This window comes from Telopea speciosissima, chromosome 2, assembly GCF_018873765.1.
Source record: "Telopea speciosissima isolate NSW1024214 ecotype Mountain lineage chromosome 2, Tspe_v1, whole genome shotgun sequence".
NCBI classification, from domain to species: domain Eukaryota; kingdom Viridiplantae; phylum Streptophyta; class Magnoliopsida; order Proteales; family Proteaceae; genus Telopea; species Telopea speciosissima.
The window spans coordinates 72,995,421-73,013,633 of NC_057917.1; the positions used below are offsets into that span (position 1 = coordinate 72,995,421).

Consider the following 18,213-nt stretch of genomic DNA (forward strand, 5'->3'; position numbering starts at 1 on the left):
TTTCAATTTTTCGTGCTTTTGTTACTGAAATTCAAACTCAATTCAATATGTCGATTCGTGTTTTACGTAGTGACAATGCAAAGGAATACTATTCAGAACCCTTTAATTCTTTTATGGCTGATCTTGGTATGTTACACCAGTCTTCTTATTCAGACACACCACAACAAAATGGTGTGGCTGAACGGAAGAATAGACATTTGATGGAGGTGACCCGTTCCATTCTTTTTTAAATGAAAGTACCAAAGGTTTTTTGGGTTGATGCTATTTTGACTACCTGCTTTCTTATAAATTGCATGTCGTCTCCTGTGTTAAAGGGTGATTATTCCTCATTCTCTTCTTTTTTCGTCTGAACCACTGTTTGTCTTGTCTCCCCATATTTTTGGTTATGTTTGTTTTATTCGTGATCATCGCCCAACTTTGTTGAAGTTAGATCCCAAGGCCATTAAATGTATTTTTTGGGATATTCGCAAACTCAAAAAGGTTATCGGCGCTATTCCCCCGTACTCAACAAGTATTTTGTCTCCGCCAATGTTGCCTTCTTTGAGTCCACCTCTTATAATGATGAGTCTTTTGTTTTGTCTGAATTGGACGATGATCTTCCTTTATATATTATGCAACAGTCTTTTTCACAGGTTCCACCGACTGCAGTTACGTCTCCACCTCCTCCTGTTCGGCCGGCTCCTCATCCTATTCGGTTCACTTTTGTTCATCGTCCTCGTGTTGATGCAACACCCTCGACCTCTATAGAACCTCCCGCATCTACTTCATCTACAGATCCGGTTACTCAGTTTCGTGTTTCCACTTGATCTTGATATTCCTGTTGCTCTTTGAAAGGGTGTTAGTAGTTGTACCCAACATCCTTTATCTAACTTTGTTTCTTATACTGGTTTGTCTGCTACCTTTCATACTTGTCTTTCTAAAATTGAATCTTATCCTCCACCCAAGTTTGTTTTGGAGGCATTATCTCATTCTAGTTGGAGAACAACTATGGAGGAGGAATTGGCGGCTTTGGAGGCTAATCACACCTGGGATTTGGTCCCCTTACCTACTGGTAAGACAGCTACTGGTTGTCGGTGGGTGTATGTTGTTAAGGTGAACCCTGATGGTTCTTTGGCTCATTTGGTGGCAAAGGGTTATACCCAGGTTTATGGGGTTGATAATTTAGACACTTTTCCCCTATTGCCAAGCTTGCATCTGTTCGTCTTTTGATCTCTCTTGCAGCCTCCCACCACTGGCCATTATATCAATTGGATGTGAAGAATGCTTTTCTTTACGACGATCTTCATGAGGAGGTTTATATGGAGCAACCGAGTCTGGTCTGGTTTGCAAACTCAAGAAGTCATTGCATGGTCTGAAGCAATCTCCTAGAGACTTGTTTGGGAGATTCTCTTATGTTGTTCTGGAATTTGGGCTGTTTCAGTGTGGTAGTGACCATTCGGTGTTCTACCGTCATAGCAAGGCTGGTAGACTATTTTTGGTGGTGTAAGTGGATGATATATTCATCACTGGTGATGATGATGAAGGCATCAAGCAGTTGAAGATGCATATATAGTATAAGTTTCAGACTAAGGACCTTAGCAAATTGAAGTATTTTCTTGGTGTTGAAGTTGCTCAATCAGGCAAAGGTATTTCTCTTTCTCAGAGAAAATATGTTCTAGACCTGCTTACAGAAACAGGTATGCTTGGGTCTAAACCTTTGGATACTCCAATGGACCCTAATTTGAAGCTTACAAGCGATGGTGGGATGCTCTTAAGCATCCAGAAAAGAATCGAGGACTTGTCGACAACTGAATTATCTCACTGTGACTCGACCACACATAGCTTTTCCGGTCAGTGTAGTGAGTCAGTTTCTATCCTCTCCCAGGACATTGCATTGGGATGCTGTGATTCGGACATTGAGATATCTCAAGAAGGATCCAGGTCGTGATTTACTTTACTATGATCACGGTCACGGACGTGTTGAGGGTTTTTGTGATGTTGATTGGGCTGAGTCTCCTGTTGATAGGAGGTCTACAACTGGTTATCATGTCTTTGTGGATGGAAATTTAGTGTCTTGGAAGAGCAAGAAGCAGCCAGTAGTGGCTAGATCAAGTGCAGAGTCGGAATATCGGGCTATGGCACAAGTTACATGTGAGTTGATGTGGGTGAAGCAGTTGTTGGTTGAATTGAAGTTCGTTGACAAGTCTCCTATGCAGTTATGGTGTGACAATCAAGTTGCTATCCATATTGCTTCCAACCCAGTGTTCCATGAGAGGGCAAAGCACATAGAAGTTGACTGTCATTTTATTCAGGAAAAGCTACAACAAGGTCTCATTGCTCCACAACATGTTCGCACAGGAGAACAACTTGCTAATGTTTTTACTAGGTCTTTAGGGAATGGGGGAATTGATTACATTTGTAACAAATTGGGCATGATTAACATCTATGCTCCAGCTTGAGGGAGAGTGTTAATAATGTAATTCCAAATGGATGTCAATCAAACTAAAACAAGAACCAGAATCTGCTTGGGTTTAATGCAATCGGTTAGGGCAGAATGGAGGATTAGATGAACTTAGGGTTAGGGTTTAATGGAGTTAGGGTTTGATGGTACGGATAGGAGAAGGGTTGGGGGTTGGGGGTTGGGATGAAAGCTTACTTGTGTTGGATGGATCCTTGGACTGATAACAAATCTGAGTAACTAATCTTTGAACCTTCACACAATCGGCAGCAACAAACTTGACAAACTTGAATGCACTCGAAGGAGAGAAAACAGTGAACCAGTGAAGGCTATCTCAGCCTCACCTTCATAGCCTATCTCAGGATAGTGAAATGCATTAAAGCAATAATCTTCTTCATTAAATCGTGGGGGGCTCAATGGAGCTCTTTACATTATAGAGCCTACAAGGCTGGACATAAAATAAATCCTAACTATGACTAGGACTCAAAACAGAAATAGGAATGCCAACTAGGACTAGGACTCAAAATAGGAATGCTAACTAGGACTTAGGACTTCTAATTAGGATTCAGATTTGCACTAGGAATCCTAATTAGATTACACCTCAATAAAAATAAAACATAGGACTTCTAATTAGGATTCAGATTTGCACTAGGAATTCTAATTAGATTACAACTCAATAAAAATAAAGCAAATACTAAAAATCCCCACGACTGTTGCTGGTATAGGGATTCATCCCTACACCTACCCGATGGTTACTTAGGCTGGTGTATGGAAGAATCCCTACACCTGCGGCTGGTTTTAAACAGCCAGTTTACATCAGTTAATGTGCTTAAGGTACTGTTCACGTGAACAGTACCGTACACTGTTCACATGAACAGTAACTTGAGATAAGAGTTGTTAGTCAGGGGTATTTTGGGGTGTTTATGTTATTTTGTGTTTTGCTTAACCTAATCTAATATATTCGGTGGTAAAGGGGAGTTCAACTAATTTTGGTTGTTCTCCCCAAGGATTGCAGCCTATCTTCTTCTGTCTTCATCTCTTCTCCAGTCTTCTCTTTTCTTCTTTGTTCATTCATTGCTAATGACAATAACAAACATATGAATCATACTAATGTTTGTCTAAGTATTTGAGATAGCCAAGGCTGCCAAGCCTTTGAAGTAAGAAGAGCTCAAAGACTTGAAGAAATAAAAGATCATTCATGCAAGGACTTAAAGGACTTAAAGGATCATTCTCATAACGATCAAAAGAATGTAGATTGAAGATTGAAGAACTCAATATCAGCACTCTCAAAGCAAATAAGTCATGAAGATGTTCATGTGTACTTAGAACACAAATTCATAATATACTTTGCATTTGCACATCATAAGACATATACATTCCCTAGAGACGTTAGGAGGCTCTCATGATCCCTCACTTGACCTTAGTATAGGTTGGAAAGAAGTCAAAGCAAAAGTCCTAAAAGTCAGTCAATCAAAACAGGCCATAGAAGCTTGCAGGTCGATCCATCGGTCAACCGGTAAACAAGCATTTTCAACCGGAGCTGGCAGAATGGTTGCCGGTACAAACCGGGGATCTGCTCGGGTCGACCGAACATTGACCGACAGACTCTGTTGTCTCTCAACAGTCATATTTTCCCCCAACGGTTAGATTCTCTGGTCGACCGGTAAAACTGGAGATCAACTGGTAGGAGAAAATATAGCCGTTAGAATTATTAACCACGTCTTTTAGAACATTTATTGAGGCCTATAACTACAAAACGTGTCAAATCTTTTCACCATCCACAACAGTCCAAAAGAGTATTTTATTTAGAGTGTTATCAATTTCAAGGTCCCCATTACTATTGAGTCAAGAAGCCATTTTCAATTCCAATCAAGATTGACTCAAGCATTCAAGACTTCCTAATACATCATTAAAAGGAGCTCTAAAAGAAGCTATTGTGCATTCATTTCATATCATTATTCACACTTGCAAAGAGTACGTGTCACACTCCTTGCCTAGGTAATTCTTACTCTTCTATTGTAATGTCTTTGTCGTTGCTCTTGAGTTAGTTGATTCTAGATGAGCAATTAGTTTTTGCATTAGCCTAGACCGCAGTTAGATAGTGCAAAGGATCCTCTTATCCTCAAAAGAGATAAGATCTTCTTATCCTGGTAAAAAAAATTGTAAAGGTGTTCTTCCCCCACCTACTGTACTGAAAGGGAAAACTAGTGGAACTCTCTCAAGGTTGAGAGGAGTGGATGTAGATTTTAGGAGTCCAACCACTATAAAATTTTGTCTCTCTCTCTCTTTAGTGCACATTTAATATTTATTTTGTGTATTGTTTATATTTCATATCATAGTTGTCAAGGCATCGCCTAGGCGGCGCTTAGGCGTCCTGGCGGTATTTTATGGGCTAGGCAGTGCTACGCTTTCCATGAGTCATGGATGGCAGTCGCTCTGACCATATAGGCATCGCCAAGGCGGTCAAAGCGATGCCTTGGTCCGCCATATGGGCTAAGCGACCGCCATCCATGACTCTAGTTATTTTATTTTTATTTTTATTTTTTCATGTTCTGTTTTTTTATTCTTTTTGCTTGCTTTTTATTGGTTTGTGTATAAAGAGTCTAATGTACGCTGCTACATGGGATTATTTAGTTTTAAAATGTTAAATACTTAAAAGTTAAAAATCTATCTAAAAAGTATAAACGAAAAAGTGAAAACCTAAATTTACTCTAAAGCCTTCGTCTCCTTCAACTCTTCGTCTCCTGCAACTCTTTTGAGTCTTCATCTCCTCCAGTTCCGGCAAGCGGCAACAAAGACTCGACTCATCTTCTCTTCTAGTTCCGGTAAGTCTCTAGTCTCTACTCCCCTAATCTTCTTCTTCTTCTACTTCTCTAATCTCTGTAACTCTGTTTTCCCTTTTTTGTTTTTTTTATTTTTTATTTTAACGACCGCTGGCTGCTACTGCTTCCCGCAACACAGCATCTCTACTCTTCCGGTTCCACTTCCGCCAACTGAAACGTGACTCTTCTGGCAAGGTAAGCCCCTAGTTCCCTACTCTTCTTCTCTGTTTGAGTGTTTTGCCTGTTGCTCTTTTTTTTTTAAACACCTGCTGCTTCTCTCTCTTTTTTTTTTACTTTTTATGTTAGCGCATGTTACAGGCCCTGCTTCTCTGTTTTTTTATTTTATTTTGATGCCTGCTAGTCTGCTACAGCCTGCTGCTTCTCTCTCTCTGTTTTTTTTTTTTTTTTTAATGTTAACTCCATTGTTACAGCCTGCTTCTCTGTTATTTTTTTTTTTATTTTAACGCCTGCTAGTCTGCTACAGCCTGCTGCTTCTCTCTCTTCGATGCTTCAATTAATCAATTATGCTTCTTAGTTCTTAGTTCTTACCTTCTTCTTCTTCTCTGTACTCTGTAGTGGCTTAAATTTAATTTTTAATGATATAAGATATGATATGTATTGAGTGTTTTTTTTTTTTTTTTTTGGGGGGGGGGGGGAGGGGGAAAACTAACACTAGAGTGACTAGACCGCCTTTACCGCTTAGGCGGCTGCTTTACCGCCTAAGCGCTTAGACAGGCCTCAACCGCCTTGGACCGCCATGCCGCCGTGACTATTCAAACCCCCCCTCTAGGTTATCCCATAGAAAACATTAGTTTTGGTTTTGGTTTTGGTTTTGGTTTTGGTTATGGTTTTGGTTTTTTCCCCCCCTTCCTTTCTTTTTGTTCCTTTAGTAAGAGGAATTCTCTTCACTTGGCCTTTTTTGCTAGATCTACTAGTATACGAAGTGCATTACTATCAATTTTGACAAGATTCATTCAACACCATGAATCACAGGTTGATTGTTGTGTTTCATTGCTTGACTTCTTTAGATGCAAGGAACAGCCCATCAAAATATTTTCTTTTTATAAATTCTATCAAAATAAGACAAGAAAAGGGTGCAAACAGACGCTGAGACAGGAGAAAAATGAGACCAATCCACCCAGAAAACGAGGGAAGCCAAACAGAAACATCATATACTGAGAGGCTATAAGGACACATAAAACAGCTATCTACTTCCCTTTTAGCAAGCACATCCATCACACTAATAACCCTGGCCCAGGATCAACAAGAATGAGATCTTCAACCTGGATGCTAAATCACAAGCTTCGTAAAGTCATAACAACGCCCAAAGGTCCACTCGAACCCCTAGCCAATAATATTGCTCGCAAGTCTCTTCAACCCTATATATTTGAAATCCACACTATTTTGCAATCTATGACCTGTTCAATCCAAAAGCAAATGAAACTAAGACCTCACAATAGTTCTGAGGCCTCAAGTTTATATGGGACACCTTCACCCAAAAAACTAGAAGATAATAGCTTGAATAAATAAAACTTTAGGCTCCTTAAAATACCTCATTAGTCAAATACCTAACAGGCACAAATGCCTAAGGAGTGCTCATCAGGATTCAGCGTGGTGCACTATGAGGTTAAAGGAGAAAAAGGATTTGAAATCTCAAAAACAAAGAAGATGATGCAATTACATGACAATCCATGGGATCAAATCAATGGATAGGCCCCTGAATTACTATCCAAAGAGACTCAATTAACCATGCTCATTTTCATGCTATCTGTTATTTATCATCCTCTGTATTTTCCAACTATTCTCTTCAAAGATTTTTACGCTCTTTGCAACCCAAAAACCTCAAACAGAAGCCAGGAAAGCATATACTGATTGCAACCACTGACCCTTCCAGGAGGGAGCTAAAGCCCAAATTTTACAAATATCAACCGTAAGGACTAACTCATGGAAGTCCCAAAAACACCACCAAATGATCCTAATGTAGAAGTTCAAGAACCACTCTATAATAGGATCGATGATAGGCCAACAGGCAACAGTAGATTCCAGCAACAATGATCTCTAGTTGAATGATGAACAAATCAATAGTATTCTCCAATTTATAGATCTTCTAACCAGCAGCAACAATGAAGCTTCAATTGTATCAAACATATAGATTAACTCACAGCACAATAAAATAGAAAGTAAGAACGAAACAGAAAAATAGAGAAGGGGAAGAAGAAGGGATAGGTATTGGTCACTAACCCACAGCCTCTCAACGTGCCTCTCTCTCACATGAGCTGTCTCTCACAGCCATTAATGGCTTTAACCAAGCTCACTCTTTTCTCCAACTCAACTTGACTGTTTCAAACCTTTTTTCTTTATTTATAAACTTCAAATCAATTGCATAAAAAGGTACCCTTCCTTCCATGGAAAGGAATCCCTCACAAATTGAACTTTATCCTAAATAGAAACTACTTACAAGGTATCCCAATCTAATTAACAAACTAAAGAGTCCTAGAAAAGGAAACTACTAATTACAATAAACAACCTAATAAATAGAAAATAATCTTTAGCTAATAAACCCCCCACGCAAGGGACTATATCTTCCCTAAAATATAGGATCTTGTAAGCTGTAAAAAAGATATCCAAGCCTCCTCCACAAATTGGCCATGGGGGCACTCGAAATTTGGAAAAATCTTTCATCAGATAAGCAAGGTCGACAGCTGTCCTCCTAGGCCCCCACGAGTTTTGTTAAAATCCCCTGCAAATCAGTAAGTCAATAGCTAATAAATCTGGAAAGTAATCTTCCCTTTAATCTCCACGCAATCTGGACTGGGCTGCCTTATAAGATGCTCCATTGAACCAACAAAAACCTGCCACATCAGCAGACCAATCTGTCTCCCACAGCAGTTGAATCCCACAACAATACTGGACTGATTTTGGGCTTGTTTCTGCCGCTATACATGGACCTGTGATCTACATCAGCTCTCCCCATCTTGAAACAAAACCCATCCACGAGTTTGGTGGAGTTAACGAATCAGACTTGCATGATCAATCTTCAATTGGAAGTAGAATGCAACAACCGTTGATCTTGTCTACCGCCTCTCCTTAGCTTTGATACCAAATAATGTCGAAGAAGTTTCAAGTAAGAACCACTCTACAATAGGATCGATGGTAGGCCAACAGTAGATTTCAGCAACAATGATCTCTAGTTGAATGATGAACAAATCAGTAGTATTCTCCAGTTTATAGATCTTCTAACCAGCAGCAACAATGAAGCTTCGATTGTATCTCAAATATAGATTAACCCACAGCACAATATAATAGAAAGTACGAACGAAACAGAAAAATAGAGAAGGGGGGGGGGAAGAAGAAGGGATAGGGATGGGTCACTCACCCATGGCCTCTCACTGTGCCTGTCTCTCACAACCATTAATGGCTTTAACCAAGTTCATTCTTTTCTCCGACTCAACTTGGCTGTTTCAGCCCTTTTTACTTTATTTATAAACTTCAAACCGATTACATAAAAGGGTGCCTTCCTTGCATGGAAAGGAATCTGATGGGGGGGGGGGGGATCAGGAAAAGTGAAGAAGGAAAGGAGAAGATGAAGGTAGAAGAAGAAACAAAGAGAAGAAAAGAGGAAGAAAGAGAAAAGGTGCTCCAAGCACCAAATGACCAAACGACAATTCATTTTCATTTTTCCATCCTTTCTTTACATGGCTGTTTGCAGCCTTTTAATACAACGAAAATAAACCGTCCGCGGGGGGGGGGGGGGGGAGGAAGAAGTTACATCAACCATTTGTTAGAAGAAAGTTATAACTTCCTACCAACTAACTAACTTCTAAATAAAAAACTAAAACAAACACATTCTAAAAATAAAAGATGATGTCCATCTCATGCGAGGTCCACCGTGGGTCCACCAGTTGGATCGGCCCAGTCCAAGATTCTCCTGCATCAATTCTCCCAGAGTTGAAAAAAAACTCGACTAAGAGTTTTATAGAACGGAAGAATCAAATTAATACCATTGATGTCAATTTTCAGTCCTCAATCAACCTGATGGTAATTTTGTAATCACCAGAATTTTCTAAGGGTTAAGTTGCTAGGTAAAGTGAATAGGACATAATAGGGTTTAGTATTTATTGTATAGGGATGAACTTGGAAGGATTTGTAAAATATGGACTAAGTGGGATAAAGAGAGAAAGGAGGGTTAAGATGGGAAACGTAAAATAAAATAAAACAAAGATGGAATCTTAGAGATAGGTGTTGTCTTCTTTCTTGTGACTCAACAGAACCGACAAAATCCAATGGTAAAATCAGCATAAGGAGTGTTCAATCTCTACCAAATCGACATGTATCGACTCGAAATTTCTGGAAGAAGTCGATTTCCCAATGCTCTACTGAATCCAGCCCACAATACAGTGAACCAGCAGTTGGAGATTTATCTAAAAAAAATGTCTGAAACAGGTTCTGGCATAACAATGGAACCAGATTTGAAGTTCTGGTTAGAACTCCCAGTAGAGGTAAAATCTTGACTCGAAAATCTGCAGGGTGAGTCCTTCCTATTGGAGGGATGAACCCTTAAAACCTCGAACTGGTACGGAGGGTATCAGGAGAGATCAATGTCTACAACTGGGGAATGCAAGTACCGCCCAAAACAGAGTATCGACGGCAAACACAAAGGAAGAGGAATATTAGGAGAAGAAGAAGAAGTAACTAAGGGGGGAAAGAGAGACCGAGACGAAGAAGAATCCAAGAGAGAGAGAGAGAGAGATCGCAAGAGGGTGAGGAAAGCTTCAGCCATGCAGGGGAAAAAGAGAAGAGAGAAAGATTCACCAAAGTTTGGGCTCTGATATCAAATGATGGGGGGGATCAGGAAAAGTGAAGAAGGAAAGGAGAAGATGAAGGTAGAAGAAGAGAAAAAGAGAAGAAAAGGGGAAGAGAGAGAAAAGGTGCTCCAAGCACCAAAAGACCAAATGTCAAATTCATGTTCATTTTTCCATTCTTTCTTTACATGGCTGTTGGCAGCCTTTTAATACAATGAAAATAAATCGTTGGGGGGGGGGGGGGGGGGAAGAAGTTACATCAACCATTTGTTAGAGGGAAGTTATTACTTCCTACCAACTAACTAACTCCTAAATAGAAACTAAAACAAACACATTTTAAAAATAAAAGATAAATAGACTAAAAATAAAAGATGTTGTCTATCTCATGTGGGGTCCACCAATTGGATCAGCCCGGTACAAGATTCTCCTGCATCAGAATCCCTCAAAAATTGAACTTCATCCTAAATAGAAACTACTTACAAGGTATCCCAATCTAATTAACAAACTTAAGAGTCCTAGAAAAGGAAACTACTATTATAATAAACAACCTAATAAATAGAAACTAATCTTTAGCTAATAAACCTCCCCCCACGCAAGGGACTATATCTTCCGTAAAATATAGGACCTTGCAAACAGGAAAAAGATATCCAAGCATCCTCCACGTATTTACCATGGGGCCCACTCAAAATTTGGAAGAATCTTTCATCAAATAAGCAAGGTCGATAGCTGTCTTCCACTACTCCTAGGCCGCCACGAGATTTGTTAAAATCCCCTACAAATCAGCACGTCAATAGCTAACAAATCTGGAAAGTAATCTTCCCTTCAATCTCCATGCAATCTGGACTGGGCTGCCCATATGAAATGCTCCATTGAACCAACAAAAACCTGCCACATTAGCAGACCAAGCTGTCTCCCACAGCAGTCGAATCCCACAACGATACTGGGCTGGTTTTGGGGCTTGTTTCTGCGGCTACACATGAACCTGTGATCTACATCAGATCCCATTGTCCTAAGTGACTTTGAATGACTCCCCTCTCCTCACCATTACGAAAATGCAGGATGAAAGATTTCACACTTTTCCTCTTTCTAAAGCAAGTAAGAACTATGAACATCTTTTATAGCCACTCCACACCAAAAGCTTCAGCATTTTGAAAAGAGATTAGTGTACCATCTTGAAAAGAAAGGTTTCGTGAATCCAAAATCAAAGCAACAAAATATGAGCTACTGGACAAAATTGCCATTTAATTTGAGAATTGAATCCCCATTCTTCATCAGAGGGTGAACAAACATATCCTTCACAAACTGAAGAGGTAGATCAGATCCAGCGTTTCAACCTTTTCAAGAACCTAGAAGAATCCCCATCATCGGCATTACCAAGACATCCAGTTCGCCAGTCCTAGCCACATGTCCAACGTACTGCCCCTTAATCCAAGCTTTGGCTTCACCAGTTATGTTACTACTAATGCACTATCCTACAACAATTTAGTTGCTAATCATCTCCTCACAGAAAAGGACCAGCGAGGCTTACCCCATTTAGCTGGGAAAACGCTCAGTTGAGTTATCTCTTGTTATGAAACCATAAAGCTAACTTCCTCTTATGGATAAGGGGACGAGACTCGTACACGGGAGATTCTCCCATAGAACCTGTCTTTATTAGGGGGGGAGAGGCAGGGGGTTTTGGTCATTTTGGATGGGCATTTATGCCCATTAAATGCCCATCCAACTGTACTCCATGCAGGCCGTGCATGAAAACTATTACCTTTGGATAAATAACAATAAGGCTAAATTAGTAAAAAAATACATGATCACAAAGAGAGAACCTGAAAACAAACAAACACAGAAAAGAGATAACACCAAAGTACTTGAAATACCTCAAAGCAAATACAGTATCATCAAATCTTTCTACCTTATACTCCACATAAGATGATGCACTCCCAGATGAAATACAAATAATCCTGTGCATTACATTCCAACAATCTATGGTAATTCAACATTGACTTATAGAACAGATGGAGTGAAAACTGTAGTTCTAAACCCCTTTCTTTTCATGTCAACTAGTAGTTCTAGACCATCCCTGAGCAAACAACAAAGACAAGACATCATACCGTGAATAGGACCTCTTGGCATCCAAACAGAACAGCATTCAAAAAATATATATATATAACAGAGATAACACCACGAGACCTAAATAGAACATTGAACAAACTAAGCAATGTTAAAGTTGTCATTAATATGATTATGACTCACAAAAGAAGAGAAAGTTTAAGATCAATAAAAAGCAGGAAGAAGAAAACATGCTTACACACACACCTCAATGTAAGATGCCGCAACCTCCGAGTGCTTCTCATTTGTCCTAGCAATAAAGATGTCCCAGAAAACCGACCACCATTCGAAGAGAAATCCACCAGGCGCATCAATAGCTGCAAACAATACAAATTGAAAAATAAAATAAAACAAAATCCATACTTAGAGAGAAAACCACCAGAAGTCAATAGTTGTCCACAGTCTCTCTCCCCTTAAAAGTTTGTTAATAATCATTATTTAAATGAAGAGTTCATAATAATCTTACCCACAGGGTCCGAAGATACTTTCCCTTCTGCTTGAAAGGCCTTTGCAGAAGCCTGCAAATTCCTTTTCACTAGATAATCATAAATGTATACATCCAACCTGTTATCAACAGTAAAAGAACCGAAGCACTGATCAGGGGAAAAAAGATTCAAACTTTACAAATGGAACCTAAGAATGCAGATATAAATCCCATATATAATTTAGTAGCAGAGGAAAACCCAGTTTACATATGCCCAAAACCTAAACTCTAAAACAAAACCAAAAAAAAAAAAAAAAAAACTGGAACTCGACAAAAACAAAATAATATAGAAAACAACAGCAAAAAACTGCGGATAAAAAACCCTAGAAGAAAAGAATAGATACCCAAATGAAAAAAAAAAAAAAAAACAAACAAACAAAGGAACAATACCCCAAAAGGAAAAGAACCCGTAGAAGTTACCACTACAATCATAACTACCCAAAACTCAAGCCCTGTAAAGAAAAGCACCCCAAACCCACAACACAGATGCAGATACACCGAGCTGAAAAACCAACAATAGTGGAACACAATCGAAAATAATGAATACTTACATTTTGTCGGCTTCCCAGTTTGTCTGAGACATGATTCTAAGATCAAACCCGTAATAGCTGCGCGGATATGTCAGAACTCCTTTCCCTCAGATTCCAACAACATAGATTGAGCTTTTTTCATGAGAACTTGATCTCTCTCTCTCCGTTTCTTTCCCTGTCCGAAGCTAATAAACCCCATACAAAACGGAATTTATGTTCCCAGTAGTTTCTTAAACATAGCATAAAAACAAAATCAAAACTTGAAAGAAGAGGGAAAAGAGATTCAGTGAAGAGAAACCAGAGACTGAGCAGATATAGGTAAAAAGAAAGAAAAAATATATAAAAGAAAAAGAAAAATCTGCTCGGCTCAGGGGTGAGGAGGAGTGAAGACTGAACCCCTCTCTATATTTCTCTAAATAAATTATACATTTTTCTAAATAAATAATTTTTAAAATACAAGGGGCAATAATAATAATAAGGTCAATAGACAAGAAAGAATGATAGATTTACCTGCAACTGCAACTGCAAGTGTAAGCCTTTCTTAATTTGTTTTCCTCTTTTCTTATTCCAATCTGAAAATTTTTTGGTAGCTTTTATGGATTGAGTTGTGCAGATGCCATAATAGCATTTCATTGAGTTACCAGAACTACCCTTATGTTCCAAGCCAAATTTCTACCCCAAAGGCCCCTGCGCTTTAACTCTTTTCTTATACTGACCAAACTACCCTTTACATAACAGAAGCTGGGGGAATTGCCATGACCAAGGTCAATGGGAAAGTGGACCCTATCTAGGGGTGTCGATTGATCGGTCCGGTTAATTTTGGTTAAGATGAATTGGTTTTTGGGTGGTCATAACTCATAAGTCAAACCAAAATCAATCCATCAAGTCAAAAGTTTGTTTCGATTCAATTTTAATCAATTTTTTTATCGAGTTGACATATCATTCTGTTATTGGGCTGTTATCAATTTGGTACGTGTTTGGTTTTATTTTTTCTTTTATATATAAGGAAGTAGTTTTCTAAGAGTATAACCTAAGCCAACACTCTCATATGTTTATCTCTCTCTTCCTCAAAATAAGAGGACATAGGTGTCTTTTTATATGAGAAAAAGAGAGATAGACTCATTGGAAGACTTCTAGACACAATTCTTTTTCCCATATATATTTAATAAAGAAAGAAAATAATGACTTTTTATCAACCTTCTTTATTATATGGTCAAGGTGTTGTATCAGTTTAGGTTTCGATCGATCTAGCTCGGTTTCAGTTTCTACTGTTTCATTAACCCCCAATCGAAACCAACTGACAAGGGACCGGTTTGGTTCAACTAAATCAATCAGTTTTGATCGGTCCGATCAGGTCATCCCATACTATCGTCCGATTAAGGTAATGGTTGAAATCCTGATTTTGTTTTGCAAGGGTGTTTTCGTCTTTTGAGAAAAGTAAAGTTGACTCAAATCCAGTAAGTTCTTTAATTTTCTTGCAGCATGAGAATATTGATTTTCGAGCTAATGATGAAACTTGCCATCGTGGCATTACTTGATTAAAGAATGACCAAATTGCCCTGTCTTAGAAGTAGCGCAACCTTTACAGTTGCATTGTCTGTTGCCGAGACGAGAATCACGAGACAACGAAAGCAATGAGTCCTTTTCTGCAAATTTAGACATTTTGTGGGGGCATGATAGTAATTGCAAATTAGAAATCACCTGAAATACTACTTAATTAACCAAACCTAAATTTTGTAATCCGTTTAAGGGATGTTTATGAGGCGTTAAGCAAAGGAAAAATCATGGTCTCACTAAGGTGTCTCTAAATAAAATATGAGAAAGTGCTCTCTATCTAAAGCATGGCCCACGCAGTGCTCTCTATGTTTATCTTCTTTTTTTTTTTTCTTTTTTTTTAGGGGGGGGGGTAAAATAGGGTTATATGTCATTGCATAGAAAGAAGAAGAAAGATAGATACATGGGAACAACGGCATAGGTTACACTCTCGAATAAAAAACAAATTTTCATAAAATATAATGGTTGAAAGGAATAAAAGGAAAAAGAATTTGTTTAGCCATTAAAAGTTAAAACAACTATAGAAGGTATTTCTTGATGAGCCAACTCATTCTACCATGTGTGCAGATAATCTAGCTGGTGGATAAATAAAAAAATATCTTAATTGATTGGATGTCAAATTTAATGACCTATATCAATTTTCAATCATATATAATCTATCATATAAGCAGATTTTTTTCTCATATTTTTAAATCTCAATTCTCAATCATATAATCTATCATATAATCCTTTACCCCCAAAAAAAAAATAAAAATCTATCATATAATCAGGTTTTTCTCTCATATTTCTCACCATCAATTCAGCAGGAGACTGATATGACAATTGAACCATTGGATAATTTACTAAAAGTGTGGATTAGCCATTTATAAAATCTCAAAGGCAACTTTATTCATAGGATTTCCCTTCAACCGTGGTAGAAGAAGAATTAGTGTAATGATGATTCATTAGTCTAAACATAAGGTTGTTTCTCCGATGGAGAAGAAATTCTTATTTTATGGGTAAAGGTTGGTGGACCCATCGGTACTATACCCAGCCTCGGTCTATCTCTCTCTCACCTCCTATGGAAATAGCCCCTTACCCTCCCTGTCCCACCATCTCCATTGGACACAGATATTGACACAACTATTACCTCTAAGAAACCAGCGGTGTGCCCAACATCTCACTCTCCCTATCCCACCATCTCGGTGTCTTTTTATTTAGGTTTATTTTTTTATGAAATTGTCTTTTTATTTAGGTAAAGAAAAACTAAATATAAGTAAACAAATATACATACGATCCACCATGTATTGAATATTTTTAGAATCAATCAAATATTTACTAGAATGTGCCTATCGATGGTGTCACATGTTGTAGTGATTTTAAGTGGAAACATGATACTTGGGCCAAACGATTTGTTTATAAAATTGGAGGGAGAAAAAACGCCATCCAGTCATGCCAAACACGGCACCCTTGTGTCTTGTGTCTTGACACAAGGGCACATGAACTGACCGTCGCACCCCTAACCATTTTTGGGGTTCTAAGGAGTGCAACATCATTTTGCACGTCCTTGTGTCAGGGCGTAGGGGCGGCGTGCAGTGCGTGGCCGGGTGGCGTTCTCTTTCCCATACTAACTAAGTTGTCATGAGGCAAATCAAAGCGAAACCAAGGGTCATTGGTTAGAGTCTTAGAGATGTGTTTAGATCCGAGATCTTAGTTAGTAAAAATGCATTTTAAACGCCCTTTTTTGCCATCTTTTTTTTTTACCTTTTTTTTTTTTTTCCCCGTTTTCCAAATTGATCTCATTATATGGTAAAAATGCCATGAAAAAGGAAATGTTTTAATCACGTTTGCCTGCTTTTTTAGGAAAAAGAACAACACTTTTTAAAAATCTTAATCTATATTTAAAAAAGTAATTATTATTATATAAAATTATAATGAATAATAATATCTAATTAATAAGATATGAGTTGGGGTCCATAATTTATGCTTTTTTTTGGTTCAATATTTTCAAATCCAAATGTTTAAAACCTGTATCAAAAAAAAAAAAAAAAAAATCGTTCCCATTTTAACTACTATGGTCTAGACTATCTTGTCCAGATAAAGTGTCTTTTGAAGAAATTTATGGTTTGCATTTTAAAGGAAATGGTTATCGGAGCTATTGGGTAGATTTCTCTCTTCTTTACATAAAATAACCTTGTTGCCCTTCTGATACCGTTTTGACGTACGTCATTAATGCATTCCCCTATACCGCTTGTTCAGTTAACCTTCTTGATTTCTTTTTTTTTTTAAAGGGATGACATGAGTAAAAAACTGCTATAATCTCACTTGGAGCATTATTAAGGGGTGTTAATCGATCAAGGCAGGTTGGTTTTTGTAGTGCTTAATTTGCCTCTTCCCCATTTTAACACCTCGCACTGTGACCGGTCTGTTTTAGTTTATCGGTCATCATAGGCTAGACATGATCCCATTTATAGATGGTTGGTGGAATACTGGTCTTTAGTCAGCCCAAACAAGGCCTTAAACGGGTTTCTTCCGGGCTAATGAAACATTTACTTCTAAACATACTATAAAAATGGATTTTAAAAGTGTCAGGCTAAAAGCCCGTTTGGTAACACTTCTGTTCAAGAACAGGTGTTTTTTACCTTTATCATTTTTTTCTATTTATGTGCTGGAAACATGTTTCTGGCCTCTAAAATGGTATTTGGTAAACTTGTTCCAAAAACATTTAAAAAACAGAAAAACAACACAAATCCGTTTGGTAAAATTTGGTCTGAAACACCTTTTACCAAATTAATGAGTTATTACAGAAATGTCATTACTTGACTAAACTTACTTAAACTTAAAATGAAAACATCCACCATGATGACAATATCCAGAGGTGCTCTAAGTAACGAACTTTAAACATGTTGGGCTACTAAACGATTGATCTTGGTTGGGTGCCCATTAGGTAGTATCCTTGCACCAAGAACAACCAAATGTTAGTCGACCAACAACAGATGCCTAGCGCAGTTGGTGAGTCGTGGTGCGCTTCATGCCCATGCTCACCATGAGGTTTCGAGTTTGAGCCCCTTAGCTGTTACCTTCCCCCTCCCCCTACTATCTCCCCTTAGTAATAATAATAACATAATCTCCCTTGACAATAAAAAAAAATACATATATGTTAGTCAGCCAAGTTGGTTTCGGGTTTTCCCTGTTAGGCTAAGTTGGACTTACCGGTGTAGGCCTAGAATTGACACCCTGAATTATTATCATGATGATGGTCATCCTAAAACTAAGCTTGAATCTGAAAAGCACTTTGTATTTGTTACCATTGATAAGATCATTTGTTTTTTTGGGTTCTTTCTTACAGGTTGCTCAGGTGGTTTCTCCTGCCTTGAGTTCCTTGTGTAAAGTTTCTTGAGACTTCTTCTACCATCATTCCATCAAATAAACCTTCCCCAAATCGTCCTTCCATCACTTTCATTATCAAATTAATTTTATGGGAAGTTTACCAATATTATAT

The 18,213-nt window shown here is 38.2% G+C and overlaps 1 protein-coding gene across 6 annotated transcripts in view; it reads right to left on the reverse strand.

Annotated features, from left to right (window-relative positions):
* LOC122650336 (transcriptional corepressor LEUNIG) overlaps positions 1–13,498 on the reverse strand; it is a 34,974-nt gene extending 21,476 nt beyond the window's left edge. For all 6 annotated transcript variants that reach the window (XM_043843735.1, XM_043843734.1, XM_043843731.1 and 3 more), the window contains exons 1-3: positions 13,200–13,498; positions 12,631–12,728; positions 12,372–12,481 (exon numbers count right to left, since the gene is read on the reverse strand). In XM_043843735.1, coding sequence (XP_043699670.1) covers positions 12,372–12,481; positions 12,631–12,728; positions 13,200–13,231 — 240 coding nt within the window. In that variant the 5' untranslated portion in view covers positions 13,232–13,498. The remainder of the gene's footprint in view (positions 1–12,371; positions 12,482–12,630; positions 12,729–13,199) is intronic.
* Positions 13,499–18,213: the final 4,715 nt, after the last annotated feature.